Source organism: Dasypus novemcinctus, chromosome 12 (assembly GCF_030445035.2).
Source record: "Dasypus novemcinctus isolate mDasNov1 chromosome 12, mDasNov1.1.hap2, whole genome shotgun sequence".
Lineage (NCBI taxonomy): Eukaryota > Metazoa > Chordata > Mammalia > Cingulata > Dasypodidae > Dasypus > Dasypus novemcinctus.
The window spans coordinates 9,485,612-9,511,310 of NC_080684.1; the positions used below are offsets into that span (position 1 = coordinate 9,485,612).

At 39.4% G+C, this 25,699-nt stretch overlaps 1 protein-coding gene across 4 annotated transcripts in view; it reads left to right on the forward strand.

The window, feature by feature from the left end:
* The window catches only part of PDZRN4 (PDZ domain containing ring finger 4), a 398,006-nt gene that overhangs the window by 243,253 nt on the left and 129,054 nt on the right, over positions 1-25,699 (forward strand). The window contains exon 1 of one of the 4 annotated variants that reach the window (XM_058307819.2): positions 7,618-7,964. The exons of the other annotated variants lie outside the window; for them this stretch is intronic. Within the exon in view, the coding sequence (XP_058163802.1) occupies positions 7,896-7,964 (69 nt within the window). The 5' untranslated portion in view covers positions 7,618-7,895. Of the gene's footprint in view, positions 1-7,617; positions 7,965-25,699 lie in introns of those variants that run through there. 4 annotated transcript variants of the gene reach the window in all.

Sequence of the window (25,699 nt, forward strand, 5' to 3'; positions counted from 1 at the left end):
GGCAAATGCAAATGTCAGTACTCAATGAGTACCGTGGTCTGAAGCTTAAGAGAGCAATTAAGCCTGGAGATTTAAATTTGGGAGTCATCAGCAAATCTAAACCTTTACTGTTCTCAAAACCTCCAAATTTGCCTGTCTTAAGAAACCGTGGATGATTATTCCTTAAAGCCGAGACACAACTGCCCTAACATCCATACATGCATTCCCTATTATAATAAATATTAAGAAGGAAATATAGTCTAAAGCTATTGGCACGTATTTAGTGCAACAATACCCCATCACTAGCGGAGTGGAGTAAGGGTATGAAATTGTTGAGGTTTCATTCAATCTGTTTTATGCATCCACGCTTGAGGATACAACATGGTACCTGGGAGTTAATTTTAGACTATACTTCTGTTCCTCAGGGAAATTTGCACATCTCATTGTGCTGAAAGCATCACCAGAATTCCCTTTATCTAGCCCTCTAGGCATTTGTCATAATGACGACCATCTCTGAGGGACAGACAGTGCAATGTGCTGGTTCAACAGTGGATCCAGACTGCCTGGATTTGAGTCCTGACTCCCCATTCACTACCCACACGACCTTTCTAACCTATCAAGAAGGGATATTCACTGTATATACCTTTGAGGGTTGATATGAGGATGAAATGAAATTAACACACATAATGCCTGATATACAGAAAGCCTGATATACAGAATTCTAGGATAATGCCCGATATACAGGAAGCACAAAAGAAATGTTAGCTCTTATTTTCAAAATGTTTAGAAATCATTACCATATTCCATTCATAATAGTGTTCAACAAATACTGGTTTAATCAAAGTATTTAGTATTTAAACCACAGTATTATTTAGTATTTAAACCACTTTTTCAGAACTGAAAGTGGAGATGGTGGTATTCCAGGGAAACCTTAAGTACTGCTTACAATTTTTCCGAACTATGTAACAGACCGAACTTGATTCTTGAAAGCACATGGTCAGTTAGCCTATAGGTGATCAAATCAAGCACGCCAGTACTACACTGAACTAGGTTCATGGTCATTAATGTTTCCTAAAGCAGTGTTATCAGAGTACCAATTTCATAATTGCATGAATCTTGCTTCAGATGACTCATTGGTTTCTTGTACACTTATGTCCATATTACTCATTTTTCATTCAAAGAAATTAATAGAACATCAGGGTTGTTACACAAAATGTGTTATATTACATGCTTTGTATGTATGTGTGTATGTGCATGTATGTGTGTATACCTGCACATACACAAAAGGAGTACCTCCTGCAACATTATTCTTTTATACAAAGGGCTGGAAAACAAGCAGATTTTCAAAGTTATGCAAGTACGATAGCAAACAAAATGGATGGAAGGATGACTATAACATTTCATTGAAGTACATTTCAAGTAATGTAATAAAGATCATATATAGAGATTATTAGTGTAATAGAGATTATGATAGAAAAATGAGAGATAAACTGGCATGCAGCAATATAATATGAGTGGAGGCTGTTATTATCATTAGTTTACTACTCTCATGACTTTTGTGTAATAACCTACATTTATTTAGCACATTCTGCATGCCAGGTACACTTAGCATCTTTATCATCACAACTTTATCCCTTGCAAAATTGCTTGGTAGGTGCTATTATTATCCATGCTTTAGAGATGAGAAAGAAACAAACAAAGGGGAATAAAAAATAATAACTTGTTCTCATACCTAGGAATTAGGGGAGCTGGAACTTGTCCCAGGGCAGTCTGACTCCATGCTTACCTAGCACATCAATATAGGCAAAATACCTAACAGTGTGCATATCCCTTCTCACATATGTTGCCTCATTTCATCTTCGCCATCAATCTGCCAGGTCAATAATATCTCATAATGTGTAAGTAACTTGCCCAAGGCCACACAGCGAATCATGGCAAAGCTTGGGTGGGAACCCAAGTCCTCTTTTGGCAATCTCACACCCTTTCCTTCCATTGGGGTCTAGTCTAATACTTGACAATTTTTAGGTGTCCTACATTGCTACAGCACTCTCAGTTCCTCAAGCACCGATGATAGACACAAGTCAAAGGTGTGCACCCAGGAAAACAATGTGAGCAGGATGCTTGGTTACATTCATCAGTTGAGCCATACCCAAGCAAATGAATGACGTATGGGAACTACCAGCAGAAGCATCTTTGCAAATTTATGATAGAAGTTGATATGGTGCAGTGTTGAGCGGAAAAAAAACTGATATAAATGATATAAATTCAAAGGACATAGACTTTAAGTCTCTTGGCATTGGGAATTTCACCGTTTAATGATTTATTTAGTAGTAAAAAAAGAGATAATATCTGACATGTTTATCTCAGATATTATGAAAATCAAATGAAATGATATAAAATTCCTAACATCCAGCATTCATATACCATCAGACATATGATAAGTGCCCAGTAAACATTTGTGGAATAAATAAATAAGTGAATGAGTGACCTATATATGGAGCAGCATACAAATTTAAATGTGTATATATTATGTACCTATAAATGCATAAATAACTTGTGCAATACATACAAGCATTCCTTATTCATTTGTATACCTGTCCCAGAAACTTTTATTTCAGACTCTCAAGTTAATGTTTATAGAATTGGATAAAATTAAATATGTCTTATACTTAAGGTGCTTCAGTCCTTTAACTTGAAGCAGCCCTGAATGAGGAAAACGTCACCTGGAAACTGGGCATAGAAAGACAAACATACATTTATGTCCCTTTGCCAGGCTCAGGTATGCTATAATCCCACAACTGCATTCATTCACTCAGTGCTTTTCCTGAAGGCCTATGATGAGGAAGTCACCATCGCAGGGGTGTTAGGAGGTTAAAGATCAGTTCCCGTGACTGCTGCCCTCACGTATCCGATAGGAGGGATAGAGCATGGGTAAAAGAAAATGATGTAAAGTAGAAATGAATTGTCCCTTGAGAGGGGGATTGAAAAACTGCACTGAGAAATCAGAAGTTGATGAGATCACTACTACCCGATGCAGCCAGGAGCACTGAAACTGCACCGTGATGTGTCAATAGATCCATTTGTAGAGTTGACAAAGAATAAGCAGGATGAAGTGACTTCTGCAGCAAATATGGGCAGATGGGACCATATACGGCATGTGAGCTTTGCTAGAGGCTGAACGTGAAGCCCAGTGGTGGCCAGCTCCTCCAGGTTTTCCCAGGATCGAGGGGGTTCTGGGAGGTGAGGCTTCTCAGTGCTAAAACCTGGAAAGTCCCAGATAAATAGGGATGAGTTAGTCAGCCCATATGCAATTGGGTGTAACTCCTAATTACTGAGCATTGAGCGGTATTAGCTGATTGAAGGTATGTGACAGGTAAAATTTTTTTCAGTACTTTAATAAAGTTTACATTTTGAACCATAAATTACTTATTTTATGCTAGAACTATCTTTTTAAGGTTATCCTCATTTTAAAAAAATTTCAACACTTTCAGAACTGTTCTCCATTTCCTCGGTCATCAAGTAAAGACGTTGACGTAGCCCGAGCTGCTTCTGCAAGGACGCTAGCCCAGCAAGTTAGTTATTAAATTCAGCCACGGTAGTTGTAATTCAAGAACTGAGTTCAGGTCTCTGTATTCAGTTTGACCTTGAGCACGTCACAGTCTCTCCTCCTGAGCCACGGTTCTTTATATTTATGAGGGAACTCAAGATCTTAACCTTTAGAAAATGCTAGACAGCACAGTATCTACTGATATGCAAAGGTACTCACATGTCCCCTAAAATGAATGCAGGGTTGGGACTGAAATGGAAATGTGCAGTTCAGGGGGCAAGAGGGATGGTGGGCTTGGTCAGAAGGCCCACCTGTGGCTGTGGTAAGGGGAGAGAGTGGGGTCACCTACTGACCTTCTAAACCGGCATGGGAAAGAGAAGATCGGACTCACTGGAATAGGCCGTAGAGAAAAAGATCCTCTCAAGCTTCTGGCAGCTGTCACAGCAGCAAGGGGATTGGTTCTTCCCAATGGCCGTGTCTGGACTTTCTGCCGCTCTCCTAGTGGAGATCCATGACTACGTACTGCCTGACTCCCAGGCCTGGGACATAGCCACGACCTCGTTTGTCAATTAAGTTGTAGTAGCTCTGTCAAAGATAACAGAAACCCAGAAAACACATAAAATGAAGGCCTTTTTCCTGAATCATAACATGGACACCCAGTAATTACTCCCCAGTCAGGGCTTGGCGCTTTGTCGGTCACCGCTGAAGCTTTCTTGTGCCTCTTCCGAATCACAGTCCTTTCTCCCCTAAAGAGTCACTACCGTCCTGACTTATATGGTAATCATTTCCTTACTTTTCTTTATGACTTCATCACCCAAATGTGCATACCTAAACATTTGGTTTAATAATGCTTGTTTTTTTAATGCCTTTAAAGTCTCTCTTAAACTGTAGGCTTCCTCACCAGCACCTGTCTCTCTCTCTCTCTCTCCGCCTTGCAGTTGGTGAAGAAACTGGACCTGTGTAGATCTACCCACAGTCAGCATTTGGCTGATCACAAACCCATGATATGCTCCTTTCTTCTCTGCATTCCCTGTAAATTGTCCACTTTGGACAAGGCTGTTCTCCATCAGTGCCATGGTTTTCTATCAGGAGGTTCCTACTGTCCACTTAGCTCTTGTGTGTGTACCATGTCAGCAAACAGTAATCCTCAATACCTAGGTCCATCAATTAATGGATACTTGAATGGTTCCAGGCTATCGCTCCTTCTTCATTCATTAGCTGGAATAATTCTGTTAAGATTACTCCTCCTCATCTACTCTTTATTCAGTGATGCAGTTCTTATAGGAAAAGCAAGATAAATGCAGACTTTCTTCCTTTCATTTACCAGTTTAGCCTCTTCTATGTCAGTTTATAGCTTGATGAACATGTGCCCCATTATGAATACCACTGCATTTTTGGGGGACTAAATTCATACAGATTAAAGGCTGTCAAAATAAATAGCTAATTTAGAAATATATATCCAATGTACGTTTTTACACTTTGGTGAATTTTTGTTTGTTTTCTTTTTTTGTTTTCTCTTTGGTGAATTTTTAATCTGCGGATGGAAAGGTTATTACCCATCCCCCACTTATTTTTCTATCCCATATAATACCAAATTACTGTCACCCAAGACAGCTATCTCATCCATTTATTTTAAAAACATTTTTTGCTATAATGCAATTTTCCCTGTCTATCCCAAACTTTATATTCTAGTACAAGATTTAGCAGTTCAGTCATTGGAAAACCTAACCTCATATTCTATTCTAATGAAATTTAGAGAGCCCTGGAATTATGAGCCTCTCTTTTCTGAAATTACCCTTCAAGTCTGTGTGATGAGTCCATAGTAGCAGCAGTAGCAGAAGATGGAATCTTTTCAGGGTGTATGAGCCGGAGGTGACATTTGATAAATGACTAGAGAAGCTTCCCTTGCTTCCTGAGATAGAAGCTAAAAGACAGAGGGACTGGTAATGAGTAAAGAGAACAGCAAAGAGACATTGCTGAAAGGATAACCACAATTTGAAATTGCTTAATGCACTATGTTCATTCTTTATTTTTTTGATGACCAAGAAAATATTTTTTAAAGCTGTGATTGTTGATTTTTTTAAAGCCAGTGATAAAATACTATAAAAGAAAGCTCCAATAAGTAACAACAGCTGTAATAATTGTTTTCTACTTAGCTTTCAACACCTGTCACATAAAGAAGTTATGTCAGTAAAGGAAACACTTTCTTTATAGACGAGTGAGCCATCCTTGCCTTACTGCACTCTTATACCTTGATCAGACGTTTTAAAGTCTAGAATTGATGTGTCTGAGAATCAAGAATTCTCACCAAGTAGGCACCTTAAAAGAAATAGTCAAATGCTTGCTTTGAGGATGTGGACTCTAGCATGGAAATACTTTTGGGGAAGTTGTATAGAGACTCAAAAAGAATTAAAACGTTTAAAAGCATCAAGTGTATTTTATAACTGCACCCAAGGTGATTACTTCTATTCATGGTCCCCGTTGATTTTCACAAAGGTCCCTACTTGAAAACATTCTTTCCATCAAGGAATTGAGCCTGAATTAATATCTACTACAAGTGGTTTTTAATTTGCAGGAAGTCCTGGTGAACTTTGTTAAGTTTCATTGTTCCCAATTAGGAGGCCTTTTTCATGTAGGTCTCTCAGCTTGGCTTTCATCCAGACTGGGGTGAAATTAGGCCCAGAAAATCGGATTATTACATCCCAAGGGAAACTACTGATAAGCAGCAGATGATTGCTCATCTCCTTGCTCCTTGCTGGTGTTGAGGTGTTGCTAGTTGCAAAGCCAATTTGTCAACAATTAAGACTCATTAGAATCATTTCCTGTTATCGATTCTAAACATTTGACAATGCACTTTTAGGAAATTGGAACTCCAAAAGTAGTTATATGGTAAGCATTATGCAATTTAAGATCTTCAAGATCCAGTGTAATTCTTGACCAGAGTCATCAGTTTCCAAGTAATTATTTTTGCTTTGGAACTCACCTGCTATCTTGTTCGGTTTAAAGATGTGCTCGAACAAGTGCAAACTTCTTAATTAGCAGAGGTTGTGGATAAGTCAGTGTAGAAACAAAAGGGGTTTTCTTTTATTATCTGCTTTAGCTGTTTGTAGTATGTCTTTAAGGGAAACAGTTGCCAACTTGCAATTTAATATATGTATTTGTGAGAGTGTGAAATTAAATGCCTTATTTCTATTATCTAAACATCTAAGCTTAGTTTTAAAATATGTGTTCACCTTCATACATTATGGACTCTAAATATAGAATCACAAATGGAGTCATTGTGCATTGCATTAGAATTTAAATATTACCAGTGTCAGCTTTCTGAAATATTATATATGACTTTAATAAAATTTGCATAAATACCATATGCATTTGAAATTTTTCTGAGAACAGGCATTGTATTTAACTAATTTGTAAATATAGATCTGCATGCATTACAGTGCTGCAAATTCTCATTCAATAGACATCCTCTTATTATCTAATTAAAATATTCATTACCTGTACAAGTATCATTTAATCATACTAGTTAATGTTCTTTATTTAGACTAAGAAAACATGCCTTATTTCCTCTTTAGTAAATGATGGTCTTAATATAGGAACTATTCAGTTTATTTCTTTAGGGTGAGAATTAAAACACTGAGTGATACTCTCCTTTCCTGCGGTTTCTCTCCTACCTCACCCACAACATTTTCCTTTGCTTCTGTCTTTATTTATAAATTTAAATAATTATCTTATTCACCTTCTCCTGGATTTTAATAATGCTGGAAACATTTCTTCTAATTGTTTCAAAGCACAGAGATGTGAACTAAGTGTATTTCTGTTTCTGAAATTCCTGTTCCCATGTTAAAAGCTGGAGAAATTAAGTCTACGTTCTTTTTTAAAATGCCCTGGGTTCACCCTCTCTATCCTTAATAAACAAGAGATGGTATTGACACAAGTGAATTTTGTTTAACCACACTACATTTGCTTCTTAATTAGTGAATATTCATCTGTCATCAGCAGCAGCTATGACACCCCTCCCTGCTAACATGTTCTGTCATAAATAATCAATGAGGCACTATTAATATTCATGAGCTGGAATCTGTGTAGTCATGTGCACTGATGCAGAGACAGGGGGAGTGTTGCCACGAACTGCCTGGAAACTCTGTGTGTGTATCCGTGAGTGCGAGATACTTAGGGAAAGCGAAGAGCATGCTGCTACATACCACCCTGGCGTGTGCTTGCAGCTAGCAGCGGTTTGTCTGTGGTTCTGGACTGAAATGACTGATGAAAAACAGTAGTCAAGTCTGGAGGGTGATTCCCTTTCAGTTCACTTGCCTTTCAGTTCTGGGGAAATTAGAAGATTTGCTCTTTCCCTCTGCTTCTTAGAATGGGCTGCAATTTGTGCACTTTTCAGAAAAGAGAGGAACACTACAAACTGCTGTATGAAGTTTCCCAGGTGAGTGCAGGGTCTGATACCAGCAACTCAACAAGCCAGGCTTTGTGTTTTTTGTCTGAGAGATGGTAAATGAATTCTGGCTAGCTGTATTATTATTTTTTCTTTCAGTTGATTTCAGAATTGAAGGCAGACTTGCTGGTGTGGGGCTGTTGATTTTGGTTTTGGGTGGCAGTTTGCAGCTTCTTTGCCACTCCCCCTTCAGATGACTTCCTGTGGGATGCTTTTTAACATTTTTTTGTATCTCCTGCCAGGATGTCAGTCAAGTCAGAGGAGTAACACTGAGATCCATGTCTGTAATATTTTGAGACACCTCTTTCATTTTGGAATAGTGCTGACATTTGAACATCAAGTCTATCATTGTCTGCATAAATATTGGGATTTAATACTCTCTGATCTCAGTTATTTGTGAATAGACAGGAAAAGTTTCTTGCCAAAATCTTATTAGCCAGAGGAATTATGTGATGAATTAGGAGTTTTTGCTCTGGTTTAACAGGAAGACCTGATCAATTTGATTATTTGAGGAAAAATATATGATCTATCCTGGCTTTAAAGGGAGACAGCAGAATATTCTTAGCACTTGGATCCTTTTAATCATTTTGTGTCTGTTTATCACTGGAAATTCATTTCAAGAGCTTATTACAATCTCTGTATGTGACCTAAGAAAGAGTGTATACATTCAGATTCTCTTTAATGTGTATCCGAGGGCTTTTCAGTATAAAAATAAGAAATGAATACCTACACCGTCACAGTGTTAGGAGAATTCTATGAATTCATCGTTCAGTGTGGGCAGGATTTCCTGGGGGTATATGCTCAAGTCTTCATTTCTCGTGTGGCAAAATAAAGTTTTTTCCTTCCTCCTGCCAGTTTGTCTCAGACGTGACACGCTGCTACTTTTGTTTTCAGACAATATTGCTGATGAAAGACAATGTTGGGGTGTCAGCGGGCCATGGGCACAGCAGTAGCTAAGTGCCCACTGCCTCGCTGTTCCCTCCGTTCTCTCCCTGACGTGATTCATTTCACAGTGGGCTAATTACAAAGTGGATTTGCTACACATGAAACAGCCTCCTCAGTTGCAATGTTAATGCACATTTTCATGGTAATGTGATCAGAGGCTCATTAGCCAGTTTCCAAAATGATCCTCTGCATTAATTAAATATAAAAATGACTCCTTTATCACCGTAGAGAGGAAAAGGAAGATTAACATTGTTAATTACACCGGGGGCAATACCTTTTGCTTCATTTTTTACTACAGACTTGCAAGGATAGGCTAAAATAATATTCTGTTGCTGGATAAGCCCTCATCCGCTTCGACTCACGAAAACAGTCTCTAGGTGGAACACTTTCCTTTAGTTTGGTTCTTGGAGTTTGAGTTCTAGTGGTGTTTTTCTCTGGAGGTGGAGGAGTAGGGGGGTAGATTCATCAATCTAGTTGTTTGTGATTGTTGGTTTCTGAATTACTAAACCGATATAAAAGTATACTATGGGAGAAGTGGTAGGTGGTGTCCCCCCAGTTATGGCTAGGTTAGGCTGTTTATGTTCCACTAAGAAATCCAGCCCGCTTGCCACATCCAGAGAGGAGCCCTGTGTTTGATAAGGAGCCTTTGTTGTGGATTTTAAAAATGCTGGTCTGTGAGTTTTGCCTTTAAGTGCTTCCTAAATCTTGAGAAAAAAGATTAATCACGCTCTCTCTTGCCTCTACCTGCACTCCTCCATATATTTATTTTATTTTTTCCTACTCCTGAGTATTAGAACCTGTGATCTTTAATAAAGCGGGTGAAATATGAAGTGTTCGCTTCCATGTAGCTGGCCTTTATTAGATAAGTTAAAACCCCAGCTTAACCGTCTCCCTGCCTTTTCCAAGGCGAGCCCTCCTACAGTTTGTCTCCAGCTTTGCGTTCTCTTTTATTGAGTTAATGGAACAGATAAGATATCAAAGGGAACCACTGATAGGCACACATAATACCATGGGAGCCCCATCTGGTGCTGCAGATTGGAGGAGGGGCAGCCAGAGCACACACGAAAGTGAACCTCTTCTTCACCAGGTGTGCGGGAAGGCACTTAGCTACCCCCTCAGAGAGGACGCAAGAGCGCCTTGCGATGGGAAGCCTGAGCATGTCTAGCTGCTAGGTTAGAACCAGTGAGCACACACAGGCATTCATGCCTGCTTGCCCAAATCCTATTCCTGAGAGCCTGGCAGTGTTCGGACCACCTGTCTTTTTGTTTCTTATGTGGCTATTTCTCAAGACCTCAGGTCAATTAACGTGTACCAGGGGATGTGACGGTTTCAGATGAGCTGCGGATATGAAATGCATGCCCAAGAGTAGACTGTTGATTGCTCTATAACAGAATCATGATATTGAAGTTTTTCACCTTTCCTTTCTAGATTGAGCTCTCTGAGAATATGGGCCAAGTAGAATACAGTTTCAGATTTCTAACTGCAACAAACAAAAGCAAATGTGCTCACCGGAGAGGTGTGAAATGAGGTCAAGTTGATTTTTTGTTGATTTTTTTCGCTCCTATAGGGGAGCTAAGACTGAGTTGGCAGGCGAAATGAAGTGTCACTTCAAGAAACTATTTTCAGATAGAGTCGGGCCATTCAGGAACCTATGAACACAGATAGCGGAATCTAGGGTTTGGGGAGATCTGAAAATCTTTATACCAAGTAGTTTTCTTCATGCATCTTTATGTTCTATGAACTTTTGAAAGTGCTAGGACACAATTATCTGTGGTGATGTATTTTATTCACAGTAGGTTATCTGCTAGCCTCTTAAGAATTAACAAATGGGTTATTTGAACAATGCCCTGATGTTGACACTCTCTGAATTGCCTGTTTTGTATTAATCTGATTAAATAGTCACTTGAACAAAGAGTATATCGTTGGGCCACAACAGCTTGTTGGACATTTCTGACCTATTAACAGATGTATTTCTGAGTGAGATTATATGGTGATGCCTAAATGTGTTGATTTGTCGGCTTGATTCCTCATACATAAATCAAATGTAACTTCTCGATTGATTTAATGATGGAAATTATCAATGGGGCCTTCACTGATATTTGGCTCATGTGTTAAAAATTTGGAGTCAAAGAGTAAAAAGTTGGCAAAACATTAAAATTCCATACTGTGATACCCAAGATTCATTTTTTGCCAAAATAGAGAAAAGGAAATGGTCTTCAATCTCAGGAAAACCAGAACTAGTATGACTGCTAGTTCTCCAGGCAATGTCACTGCTGAGACAACTCTTCTCTTCTCAGTGGAGACTGCTGCCCAACACAGAATTTCTTTATTAATTTTAATGATCCAGCAGAGTTGTATGGCCTCCTCACAACCTGCAGCTCTGAATTAATAGCATAAACTGAAACAGATCTGCATTGAAAATAGCAACAAATGACGACAACAACAGCAACTACAACTATTGACAGCAGCTAACATTAAGCACTTACTGTATTCTGGGCACTGTGCTAAGCAATTTTTTTCTAAGCACCATCCTACTTAATCCGCACAGAAACCCAATGAGGAGTTATGGGATCCCTTCTCATAATTTTTAAATATGTTAAAGTCTCTTCTCGGCAATGAGTATCTTACATCTTGTATAATCTCCCTACCCTAGTTACTGTCCTATTGCCCTGAAATTTTATTTTGTCTCATACAATCTAAACCCAATTTATCATCTCTTAACCTACTCACCCCAAACATCAGCCTTTTCCCACCTTCCTCAGCACTAAAAGTGCCTCCCTCCTTCTTGCCCTCAACAAAATTCACAATCATTGACTCACAATGGGCACTGCTGCCTTCTTTATCCATGCAGGGACACCCCTGGTTATTTTCTGCACATGCCCTGACATTAACTCCTTCCTTCCTATAATCACAGCTCCTTTCATTAACTCTCTCTGATACGGGCATAAGAACTTGCTAAGAGATTCCCCACTTTGAATTTGTCAGTGTGCCAGTCTACCCTGATGGCCACTGCTGGAATAATCCTCTTAGAAAATCCTCAGGGCTCCCAGTGATGACACAATGAAGTAATCATTCCTTATTCCAGAACTCAAGACCCTCCTGAAGTGGCTAGGGTGACTTTCTCTCTTATCGTTCTTCCCTTAAAACAACTGAAGATCTCTCCAAACCAGTCTTTTTTTTTCTCTTTAAGCCAGTCTCCCAACTTGGACTCTTGCAACTTAATTCCCTTTCTTCAGCCTCTTTGATGTACTTTCTACATCCACCTCTACCACGGTCTGTTTTCTTCCATCTCTAGCTGTATGTATCCTGTCCAGTTGACTCAAATGCTTTCCTGGGCACAGAGTTTTCCACAATTATTGATAAAAAAAATTAATTTCTTTCTCCTTTGGGCTCTTGTAGCATTTTGCCTGTACTTTTTTCAGAGCTCCTTTTTCATGCTCATCTGGCTGGATTAGAGTCAGTTGGGTGTGACTGAATTGTAAGCTCCTTGAAGGCAAGGTCAGAGGCTTGAGCCTCCTTTATCCCCTACCTCCACCAGCAGACACTCACAGGAGCCTCCTCACGATGGCTTGCGGTCCACAGCGTCTTTAGAGTTAAACTGCCCCATCTGCCACTCTGATGAAGAGCCGTGTCACTGCCTTCCTCTCTATCCTATACTTAACAGCTTATTAAATCAGAGACAGGAACTTGGTATATAAATGGGTAGGTTCAATTTGATTTTTTCAGAATCAAAAATTTATATCAGGCAACAGGCCATAAGTAATGGAATTAGGATGCAAAGGAATGCAGACAGAGAGGAGGCTTTAAGTAGACTTGGAAGCTTGAGGGTCTGTGGTCCACCAGATTTATGAGGCTAGACCTACTAAGAGAATCAGAGACATCTGAGGAAAAAGCTCTTGGGTCATGAGAAAAAGAGGCATTAAACGTAAAGAATGAGTGGCGAGTCCTCGGCATGACCTCATTTCCCCAATTCTAGTACATTCTTACTATGAATCCCCATTTATTTTCATTTGCCTGAATGTGTGTCCATTCCTTATGGCCAGAAGAACAGATGAGAACATATCACAATGATGCCGTGCTTCTGTCAACTGCCTAGCAGGTGCCTTGAACTCTAGACATTCAGTTCAATTCGCTAAACCTTCAATAAGCCCAATAAATGCCAAGTCCTGGATGTCGCCATGGGCAATGTGAAGACAAATGCGCCAGTCCTTGCTTGGCGTAGCAGCAGGAGAGAGACACATAGTTGGCGACTCTTCACTTGATGTCAATAAAGCGTTGAATCAAGGAGATCAAAATGGCTGGGGCTTGGGGAGTGAGAGAGGGTGGAAGAAAGGACATTTTTTTTTTTAACTGGGAGGGTCAAGAAGTTCATGGTGAGAGGTGGGAAACAGGTGATTGGGTGTGAGTGTGTTTGACTTAGGGGGATGCAAGCTGTCAGGGCTGCTACAGCCTGAAGTGGGAGGCAGGCTTGCTGGACATGGTCTGAGAGCTGGGCAAGACCTGACCCTGGGGAGTTTCCTCTGCAGTGGGAGGGAGATTGTATTAAACCTATGGGCTTTGATGCTCTTAGGCTGAGAGTAAAGTAGTCTTGTTTTGTTTTGTTTTGTTTTGTTTTGTTTGTTTTGTTTTAGAGAGCAATCCCTCTGGTAACAGCGTAGAGTGTGCATTTGCTATGGTGTGTATGTGGGAGCAACTGAGGTAGAGTTGAGAATAGTGTGCTGTACTACCTTAGCTGTTACAAAAATAAGCTAGTGGTAGAAAGAATGGAAAGGGGGGGACAAGACTGAGCCTCAGCAGGAGGTAAATCCAATAGGATTCTAGCTTGTGAGATGGGGTAGATGTGGTGAAATTTGCAGAGAAAAGATATAAGGGAAGGGAAGAGAGTTCTGGGGAAGGGAAATAAAGCCATTAGGCTCATTTATGGTCATCTAAGCGGTGTCCCAGGGGACAGTGGACTAGTGAATTTTCCAAACAAAAACACAGCATAGGGAAGCAGATGTGGCTCAACGTATAGAGCCTCCACCTACCACATGGGAGGTCCAGGGTTCAAACCCAGGGCCTTCTGACCCGTGTGGTGAGCTGGCCCACGCGCAGTGCTGATGCGCACAAGGAGTGCCGTGCCATGAGGGGGTGTTCCCTGTGGAAGGGAGCCCCACACGTAAGGCGTGTGCCCCATAAGGAGAGCCGCCCCACATGAAAAAAGTGCAGCCTGCCCAGGAGTGGAACCACACACAGAGAGAGCTGACACAGCAAAATGACGCAACAACAAGAGACACAGATTCCCCGTGCTGCTGACGAGAATATAAGCAGACATAGAAGAACACACAGCAAATAGACACAGAGAGCAGATAGCTGGGGGGGGGGGGGGCATGGAAGGGGGGAGAAATAAATAAAAAATAAATCTTTTTGAAAACTCACAACATATATGTATGTGTGCCCAATGAGCCAGGGGGGTAGAAAAGGGAGGTGAAAAACCAAAAAGTGAGGAGTGCTGTGAGCCAAAGATGCAATCTTGCAAAACAGGAAGGAAAAGGAGAAAACTAAAATTGTTATGGAGCAGGAAAGAGAAAAGTTGTAGGAGACGCCAAGAGGAGAGTATCAAAAAGAGAGTAGCTGGCATGGTCAAACTCACTGGAGCATCAGAGTTAAGAGCCACAGTTTCAAATTATGTGAGGTGCTAGCAGATCCCCTTCCTGGAGGACTCATTGCCCCAGCTGCTGGCAGTGCTGTTAGCAGACGCCTTCAACTATCAGCCCTACCTTATCTACAGAGAGCCTCCTTACCCAGGGTCACCCTTCCCAGGAGGTCCTCCTCGGTGACAGGCTGATGAGGGTGTCTGGGTCCTGGCCACCCAGCCCGACTTGGGCACCACGGTAGGGCCCCTCTAGCTCTTGAGCTCCCTGGAGCTGTCCTCGGGCTTTCGTCACAGCTGGATTTCTCCTGCCCTGTGCTGCTTCCTCCAGCTCCCGTCCATAGATATTCGTTCTGAGGACCCTCTTTACCCTTGAGTTAATCTCAGAATCTGCTTCCTGGAGAACCCAACCTAGACAGAGGTCAGTGGTGACCATTACAGGGCATTTCAGTAAAGAAATGTGGACAAAATCCAGAAAGTGATGGATTTACAGAGGAGGTCAACTGTTCTTTCAAGAAGTGACTCTGGGATACGACAGATGATTAAAAATGGAGTCACTGCTAGCATTTGTGGTACAGCTTTTCTTAGTTCCCTCCCTCTTTCTGGAATGCAAAATTACTTAAAACTGAGGATGTTAAAGAGGAAAAGCATCATTCCTTTAATTTTTGAAAAGAAGATAAATTCATTTCACATCTCATGCTGTGATGTTCAGATAGTGAGGATGGTATTGTGATTTAGCAATAAATCTTGTACATTTGCTTAGTCTCCTTTATCCAAGACTTTTGAAGAAAAACTTAAATGTTAGTGATTCTGATGTTCAAAAGACCTTGTATAGATATAAGTATTTTTAAAAATATTATGGTTAATTTAGGTAAGCTTAATATTTGAATTGCCTTTCACTCCTAGAAGGATCAGATTATCACATATTTCATCAGATTATATACATCTAAATTGCTTTATATTTTCACCAATTATTTGCGTGATCTAGACATGGAAGAAGGCCTGCCATCTCTAACCACATATCTATTTATATGAAATACTGTAGCAAAATATTTCTATTGGTTCCACATTATACATGAGGGAGAGATGTTGCTAAAACTTAGCTAATGGATATGTTGGTTCACCAGAATTTTCTGATTAAGTAGGATAATTTGATTAGAAAACTCTTAATTTCAATTTCTGTTAAAAATATTTCTAAAACACATCATCTGATTTATATAATGACTTAATGTATGCACATTTGCTATTCATTTCCAGGCATGTTAGAGTGTAACAAATGAGCTGCATGTGGTTAGCAAACAGTGGTTTCTTACTTCACCAGAGGAACTGTTTCTGCAGATTAATTCATTGTGAAAATCCTACCACAACTCTCAATGGCTGTCCAGCAGATTCATTTTATAGAAGTAGACTTTCACATATTGAATTTTCACAAGTCACTCAATAGGTATTTTATCAGTCTTATTAAATGATTAAGAAAGATACAAGAATCACTCTGTCCTCAGGAGAGCCCCTGGATTGTGGTTCTGTGAAGGATGTATTGATCCCCGCCCTTGAAACACTTATGACTACTGGGGGAAAGTTGATCGGGGTGCCCAGAAGGGAGTCTACCTCGATCACTTAAGTCTTTTGCAGACACTGGTTTTTTTTTTACCTAACTGTTATGCACATAATATCCAAATAAACCTACTCTGTTAGGTATTATTCTTAAGAAACGTCTCCTTCCTGTGGGTCATGAGAGTTTACGTATACCGGGTGGTAATGTTTTCAAATGTCAAATCCTAGATAATTCAAGCGCACCTGCGTTTTTTACGTCTAAACGTAACATTGCCAAAGTCATCAATATAAGCTGTCCCATCTTCATTTCCCTTCCAGCTGTATCCATTTCTTTATTTCTTAATTCTATCAATCTCAATGTGAAATAACAGCTTTTAAAAGGTTATTGTGAAGAGTTCATTGTTTCCTTCTCCAGAAACTTACAGGTAGCAGCCCATATTCTCCTATGTTTCGACATCTAACATCTAATTGCTAATTTGTACCATTCTGCAACAAGCTGTAAATCTTGCTTTATGGCTGTTTGGGTCCTTGTGAAGCTTTCTTTTTCCCCCCTTATGCTTTATGTAGCTTTTTTAGAAATTTGCTCTCATCTCAGTGAAAATTAGAATTTTCTGAACTAACCTTTCACTCCCAAGCCACTTAAGGGTCTGCTTCAGGTATACTTATTTTCAAAATGACCCTTTCAAGGATATGGGAACAAAGATAATTTCTAAAATACTTAGTAGGGCTTAGAAAATAATAAATCCGTAGATGAAAGACCACTGTTGTAATCAGAGATAGCAACATTTTCCTATAATTGAACCATGGTAAAATTCACATGTTAATGTTTTTAAAAGTAAGTTTGCGAAATAGTATTTCACCTTGAATTACCTCATATAATTGCTCTCTACCTACTCTGTGGTCAGGACTCGGCTAGATCACTAACAGAGGCTACAAAAGAAGCATGAGCTATGAAACCAATCTTCAAGGAGTCTATCATTAAGCAATTCAAAGACAAATGCAGAAACGGCAGAGAAAGGACAGTTCCGTTTGGGCAGGAGTAGCCTCAGAGGCTTCAAGGAATAGCTTAGGTGTTTATTATTTGGAACAGTTTAGATTAGGAGAAAGTGTTCATTTGTTAATTCAGCATAATTAATGTGTGTCCATTCAGTGGAAGGTAATGGGTTTGGTGCCCAGGATGTATTGTAAAAGCAAAGACATAGAAATAGGACTGATAGGCCATATCTGGGGGAAGATGAGAAGACCAGCCTGAGCACAGCAGGAGATAGGATGAGGCTATTTGAGAATCTCGATAGACTTGCAAAAATGAAAGAAAGGGCTTGGTGCCGTTGTCCGTACAGGCCACTGTACAACCCTGAGAATGCAATCAACCTGAGGCTAAAGTCAAGTTAAACTCATAAAACAAGTGCAAAACTTGTTTCCTTGGCTCTTTAAGAAATCACAGCTGTGTTAAACTGACCAGCAATGGAGAGATTTTGCCGTGCAATTCACATTTGTAATGTTTGAGGTTGGGTTGGCCTCTGGACTTGTGAACCTCCATGTTAGGAAAACAGGGAAGACAGTGAAAATGTTTTACTAAGTTAGCACATGCGGTACTTAGGTTTGCTGAGTAAATACTAAATTCAAGGCACAGTGTAGTACATGGGAGGTGCACTGTGCATAGAGAAAAGAACAGAGGCTTTGAAATGAGGCAATAACACCCCTATTTCCACTCGGACCATGAGCTAATCACTTAACCGCAATGAGCCTTTGTTTAATTGCTTAGTATGAACTTTGAACTGTTTTGTTGAGGATTAAATGAGATCATATATTGAAAAGGCATAACACATCCAGTCATGCTATAAATGGTAAGGTTTGTAGTTATGATATCATTTAAGTCTAACAATGACCCTGTGAGATAGGTAATATTGTCCTATTTTACAAGTGAAAAAAACAGAGGCTTAATGTAATCAGGTGGAACACCTTGAATTTGAACCAAACTCTGCCTAATGCCAAAGCCCGTGTTCATTGTATTGTTACTGCCAGATGCCTCGCTCTTTGAGTACTCCATAATTTTCCACTGAACTGATCCATAAATACTGAGCACCTGAGTAAGCACTCAGAAAGACGTGATAATGGAAGAAGAAATGCAAGGGTGGGGGTGGAAGGGAAGAAGGAAGAAAGGGAAATAATAGAGAATGCGCTCTCAAATTCTCCTTGGGAGGGTCTATAGAAGATGCCCTTTTCTCCATAAAGTTCTCTCTATGACATCTCTCCCCATTTGTTTTAACAGCTTAAATCACATTAGCTAACCTATGAGACCCCATCAATATGGAAAAGTGACTTGGCACTCTTCACTTTTGAGGTCTTGAAAGGTTTTTGTCACTTTTCCATAAATCCATGGCTACCATTAAAGAGCTTTCCCACTCAACTATCTTTCCTCATTCTTTCCTAACAGCCTAAAGTTTAAGTAAACTAAAGTATAATCTACATGATATATATTTTGTCATAACTTAGAAAACTGTGGGGAATCTACATGATATAGACTTTGTCATAACTTAGAAAATTGTGAGCGACAGAGTGTAAACTGTAATATAAACTGTAGTAACCGGTTAGTGGCATGCTTCAAGATGTGCTCATCATTTGTAACAAATGTACCACAGTAATAAGGGATGTTAATGTGGGAAAGTGTATGAGAGAGAGGGTGTGGGGCATATGGGAATCCCTTACTTTTGGGAAGGGAGTGGGGCATATGGGAATCCCCTATATTTTTTACGTAACACTTATGGAATCTAAAACTTCCTTAAAAATAAAAAAAAAAATCCATTAATAAAAAATCTACTTGGAAATCATGTATAATCTCTTTGCCTTTCAACATAAAGTCCCCTTTCCCTAGAGTGCTTTTTCCAGCCATACACCCCCTATACCTATAAAAACTCTAATTCCTTAAGACCTAATTCAAGATTTGCCATCTGTAAAGTCTTCTCCAAAACCCAAGTCAGGGTGAATTGCTCTTCCAGGTTTTCCCATTCAGTGGTGTATCACAATTGAATTTAAAATGTAATCAAATGCTTCCACGTTTGTGTTTAGTTTTTCTGCATCTCTACATCTCACACAGAGCCTAGTACAGCGCAGGTTTTTAATATAGACTGAATCAAGGAATAGGAGCGAGGACATAGCTACAACAGTAAGCACAAATGATCTTATTTTACTATTGTCCCAAGTATTTACTGAGTTCCCTTTGGAAGTGAGATGACTGAGGAAACTATGCATGCTATTATATTTCTTGGTTTTGAAGATGCCATCTATTTTAAGACATCCCATTAACTTTAAAGCCCATTTTCAAATTTAGTAACAACTGGTGCGGGGTGGGGAGGCAGGCTACCACATTTAATATGTATATTGATTACTTGCTACATCCCAACTTCAGAAAGGCTCACATGATCAAATGTTGGGAGAACTTATTTCTTAGAAAGAGGAAAAAGGACTATTGCATTTCTCAAAAACCAAACATACTCTTGGCTGCTCTCTCACCCCTACTGCCTTCCTCTTTCCTGACCTCTGAAACTGAGACTTTTATTAGCAAAGCTTATGTGTACCCAACATAGCAGGTTCTTATCTCAACAACTGCAGTCATAATTGAAAATGATGGTATTTCCATTCTTCAACTGTCAAACTGGCAAATGAACCCACTTGCTCTTTCTTCCAAAAGTTTCCCTATTTGTCTTCAGCTGACTACCTTGTAGCCCTCCTCAAACTTTAAGTTAGTTATCACTTTTCCTGGGAATAATCCTCAAGTCCATGATTTCACATAGGCTCCTTCTTTTCACTTTCCAAATTGCCCAGAGCTTGCTTCTGTCATAACATACCAAATGGGGTCGCTTCTCAGTTACTCGCTTATAATTTTCACTGGTTTCTGAATCTCTGGAAGGTAAAAATCCTGTCTTCAATCTTGCATCCCCTGTCCTCATCCAATACCCATACAAATGGTTCTTGAGTAAAGGATAAGTGACTAAATGGAAAATGAATTGTGTCTGCAGGCCAGTGTGAGGCAGGTGTCGCAAAAGCAGAATAAGATGGGATTTCTGTCCTCGAGGGGTCAGACAGAATCACTGTCCGGCAACCTCAGCAATATGCTTGTAGCATCAGTAATATACTTGTACATAAATAACTCTAGTACAAGGCATACTGTTAGTTCCATGAGAGAGAGACAGGGAAAGGGATTAACAAAGTATCATGAAAAGTCACAGTGATATGATTTGCTTAGTAGAGATGAAAATTAAAGCAACGTATATGCCTTAGTTTACCACACGGTTGCCAATACAAAGTACCAAAAATAGGTTGGCTTTTATAATGGGAAATTTTTTAGGGGGAAAAACTTACAGTTTCAAGATTGTAAAATGTCCAAATCAAGGCACCAGTAGAGATGCTTTCTCACCACAGTCAGATAATGTTGATCCTGGTGTGCTGCCATGTGGCAAAGCAAGATGGCGGGCAGTCTCTGCTTTGGTCTTTGCCTTCCCTTCCAGAGTCTATGCCTGGAGCTCAGCGGTGGGCAATCAGGCATAGGCCTTATCCGTTTCTGGGCCTCCTCTTTCAGTCTTCCAGAGCTTCTCTTCCTTTCTGCAGTATAGGCGATCCTGGAATCCTCTCTCACACATGGCAGGATCAAACATGGCAACTTCCTTTTTCTCATGTGTGTCTCCCTGTGTGTCTCCTTTTATACCAGCTCCAGTAAAAGAGTGGAGACTCAACCCGAGTCATGCCTCACCGATGTAGTCCAGTCAAAAGAGTCTTACACCCACAGGCATGAGTTAGTTCAAAAACATAATCTTGTTCTTTTTTGGATTCATAAAAGAACTTCACATTGTCATCGCATCTAAAATAGAACATGTTATATATGCATTATATAAGGCAAATCAGTGCCCTGTGTGAGATTAAATTAATTTATTATTAATTTAGTAAATGTCATGTTTCATTGTTTGTGGCCTTCCACGCTGTAAAATTTAGATATTTTGTGTATGAATGATTTAATACAATCTTCATTTTATATGATTTATAGCCATCAATTTCATTTACCACATTATTGAACTATATATTTTATATATACTACTCTTTATATAGAAACAATTTGAGGTTAAGATTGTAAAATATATTGGAAGACACCTGATTTTTCCTTGATCATGTTTTTGGTTTCGTAATTACTTTAGCACTAAAATGAGACTTTCTCCAAATACAAATACCCCTCCTTAATATCATATAAAGCAAAGAGTGACCTAAGAAACATTTAAGCTCTAAATAAAACTTAATCCATCCCAGCAAACTAAAAGAAATGTTCTGATAACTCAAAACCATATTCCTTTTGCTTATATCAACAGTTCTTACTCATAAAGGCTAGGATATTCTTTGAGTCATGCTGAATATAACGAGAGTAAAGATGAGCTCTCCTCCTATACCCAAAATTGGTCAATTAAAAGGAAATGATCTACCTCAATGGCCCACATGTAACTTGAGATAGCAAACTTGGAACAGAGCAGAGACACGAGGCCACTGTTCCTGGAGAACATCTGGGCAGCTAAGGAGCCCAGCAACCACACAGGGTCAGAGACGACTGTGCAAAGCAGAGCACAGACAGCAAGGAGGGGTGCCGAGGGGCAGGTGGAGGCTGTGGGAAGCATGAGGTCTGCTCGTGCTCTGGTCTCCAGCCCTGACATGACCCGCGGTCCACACTTAGCTGTTGTTGTCTCACCCAAACTAACAAAGTGAGCCTTGGAAAGGCAGCAGAAACTGAGGAGTTAGCATCTTGTATTTATGGAACCTGGCTTCAGGATGCTCTCCAGTTTGGCTTGCACCCAAAGCCTCCAAACAGGCAGGCTGCTCACCTCTTCCTCCTCCCGTGCTTTGTCTTTACTGCTGCTGCCCCTTCTACGAATACTGTTCTCTCCGCTCCACTACTTCTCTCCAAACCCCAGCCTCTGGGAATTTGTAAAAGTTATTTTTTAACCAGGATTATGTCCAATTCCCATGAAAATTATAAAATGCCAAACAGACTTGCCCTGTCAGACTAGATGTATCCATGTCCTGGGGAACCCTGAAGATCCAGCGAAGGAGGGAAGGAGGATATTTTTACTCTCTTGCTTATGGTGGCCATTTTAAGAGCTATAAATAAAGGAGCTCTCTCTACCTGAGCATAAATTACTCAACCTTCAATAACTTTTAAAAGTAAAAATTTTGAAAGTTCTTCTGAAGCACATCATATTTAGTGCAGTTAGTAGAAAGGAAAGTTAGTGGCAATACTCCACTTGTTATCATCATGCTTCACTGGATATGAAATTTTGACTAGCAACTAATAGCAAGCATCTCCTCCTAAATTGTTGCAGACCAGATGGCTTATTTTAGTCTTTTCTACTTCTAACATCTGAAATAGAAAGTCACCAATATCAGTAACCTCACCAAATGTATAGAAATTACAGACTCATATGTATAATACTCGTATGCGCAGTAGATGATTAACAGATTTATTTAAGTGAAATCTGTGTCTATCAATTCTCCTCTCAGTTTTATGGAATCCATTTGAATACTATTAAAAAGTTGTTAAAACTAGGATAAATGTTCATTTATATAGAGGTAGCCTTGTAAATCTTTTTTTAACTTTTTGTTTTGAAATACTTTCAAATTTACAGGACAGTTACAGAAATAGCGCAAACCCCATAGAGAGTTTCAACACACTCCTCTTCCCCTAGGTGCCCACATCCACCAGTTTTAACATTGTGCCACATTTGCCATATCATTTTGTCTATCAATCAGTCTAGTCTTATATCTGCCCATTTTTCTTTCATATAATTGTTTTTATTTTTAAAGGAGCTTTAGATTACATATATGTTTCATAAAAAATAGAGGGATTTCCATACACCCCACCCCCACCCCCTCTCATGCTTTCCCCCATTAACAACATCTTTCACTAGTGTATTACATTTGTTACAATTGATGAACTCATATTGAAGCATTGCTACTAACCATGATCAATAGTTTACATTATGTAACTTTGCACTTTGTACCACACAGATTTATAGGTTTTGAAAAAATGTATAGTGGCTGGTATCTGTCACTGTAATATCACGCAGAATGATTTCAACATCTCAAAAATGCCCCCATGTTACACTTATTCTTCTTTCTCTCTCCCCTCAGAACCTCTGGTGACCCCTGCCTTTATATCAGTATTACAAGTGCTTCCATTGCTAGAATACTACTGTCTACTTTAGTCCATAGTTGCATTCCCCCTTTTGTTTGTTCGTTCCTCTATCTTGAGGATTTGGGGATGGTGATGCCCACTCTGCTTTCAGTTGAGATGGGATCCCATGGAACCCATGAATGGTACTGTCTTGCTTGCAGTTATTCAGGATACTCTTTGTTCTTTGGGATGGGTGTTGTCCATCATCATCCTTTTCCTGGTTGTCCTGGTGCGTCCAATGAGCTGGAAAGTAGGTGTTGGCTGCAACTCTGCCAAGATTCAGGGTTCCCCTGGCATAGGAACAGCCAGAAGATTTTAGTCTCTGGGACATATGTTTAATGGATGTTTAATTATGGGTTCAATAAATGGGACAGAAGAACCATATGTAGGAAAATTATAAATGAGTCTAACTCTGATACATTGAGGGAAATGGGTTTATCTGTCTATATAGTTATCACTTAATTTTCTGAACAGTTGAATAACAGTTTCATATATCATGCTCCTTGAACACTTAAAATTGCCATGGACATTTCATAAGAACAAGGATATTTGCTTATGCAACTACCCTAAGAGCAGTTATCAAGTTCAAGTAATTTAACATTGATATACAGCATACTGTCTATATTCCAGTATTTTTCATGGCTCCAAAAAATGCCCTTGGCCTTATTATCCTCTATTATAGATCCCACCCAGGATCACATAGTACATTAAATTATCATTGTCCCTCAAATTCTTGTCCTTTTTTTTTTTTTTAATTGTGAGGCATATATACCATATAAGCTTTTCCATCTTAACTGCTCCGAAGCATACCATTAAGTGGGATTAATCACATTCACAATGCTACAGTAACCTCACCACCTTTCAGTACTAAAATGTTCCCCTCTCTCCAAACAGAAACCTTACACTCATTGCCCCTATCTCCCACCCCTAGCAACCTGTACCCTAACTTCTCTCTTTATAAGCTTGCATATTCTGACATTTTCTTTGTAGTTATGCAAATTGTGTTCCTGTACCCTTCCACCCCCCCACCTTTAGGCCATTCTTGTGATAAATTGCATGTTTACACATTAGGAGTCCAAAACCAGTGATTTATCATTGCACTTTATGCATTTGCCTTTTAGATCCTACAGGAAGTAAAAAGTGGGAATTGCAAACAAAAATTACCTAGTACAAGCATTTGTATTTACTTATGTCCTATGCTTAATGGAGATCCTGATTTCTTCATGCAGCTTTGATCTATCATCTAGTCTCCTTTCCTTTCAACCTGCAGAGCTCTCTTTAGCATCTCTTGCAGGGTTGTTCCAGTGGTGACAGATTCTCTCAGCTTCCATTTATCTCGAAATGTCTTGGCTTCTCTGTCACTTTCAAAAGACAGTTTCCCAGACATAAAATTCTTGGTTGGCAATTTTTTTGGTTTCAACACTTTACAGCTTTCATCACACTGCCATCTTGCTTCCACAGTTTCTAATGAGAAATTTGTTCTTAATCTTATTGAGGCTCCTTTGTAAATGACATGTGGCTTCTCTCTTGAGGCTTTTAGGATTCTCTGTCTTTGGTATTTGACAGTATGATTATAATGTCACAGTGTGGGTCTACTTGTGTTTATGCTGTTTGGACTTCATTGAGCATCTTGAATGTGTATATTTCATGTCTTCCATTAAATTTGGGAAGTTTTCAGACATTGATTTCTTTGAATATCCTGACTGTCCCTCTCTCTCTGTCTTCTCCCTCAGATTCCCACAATGTGTATATTGGTATGCTTGATGGTATCCCATTTGTCCTTCAGGCTCTATTCACTTTTCTTCCTTCTTTCTTCTTTCTGCTCCTCACATTAGATGTCAGTTCTCATCCTCAAATTCACTAATCCTTTCTTCTGCCAGCTCCAGTCTGCTGTTGAACCCCTCTAGAGAATTTTAAATTTCTGTTACAGTGGTCTTCAGATCTGTTTGGTTCTTTTAATAATTTCCACCTTTCTAATCATATTCTCTTTGTGTTCGCCTATTGTTCTCCTGATTTTTTTTTAGTTCTTTGTGTTTTCCTTTAGCTCTTTGGACATACTGAGGACCATGTTTTAAAGTCTTTGTCTGGTATTTCCCATGTCAGATCCTCCTCATTGGTGCATTTTAATCTTTTAATCTTATCTTTGCCTAAACTCTTGCTTCCTGTTTGTATGTTTGGTAATCTGTTCAAATTTAGACATTTTTATATTTTTAATATATTATCACTAGAATTTTTACTCTGAGGTATCTTTTCCTTAATCTGGTATACAGCTAGTTTTTGAAAGAGCTTTCTTTGAATGCCATGAGCCAAGGAAAAACAATAATAAAGAAGGGTAAAAGGAAAATATCTTCCCCAGTCTTTGCAGATTAACCTGTGCAAGTACTC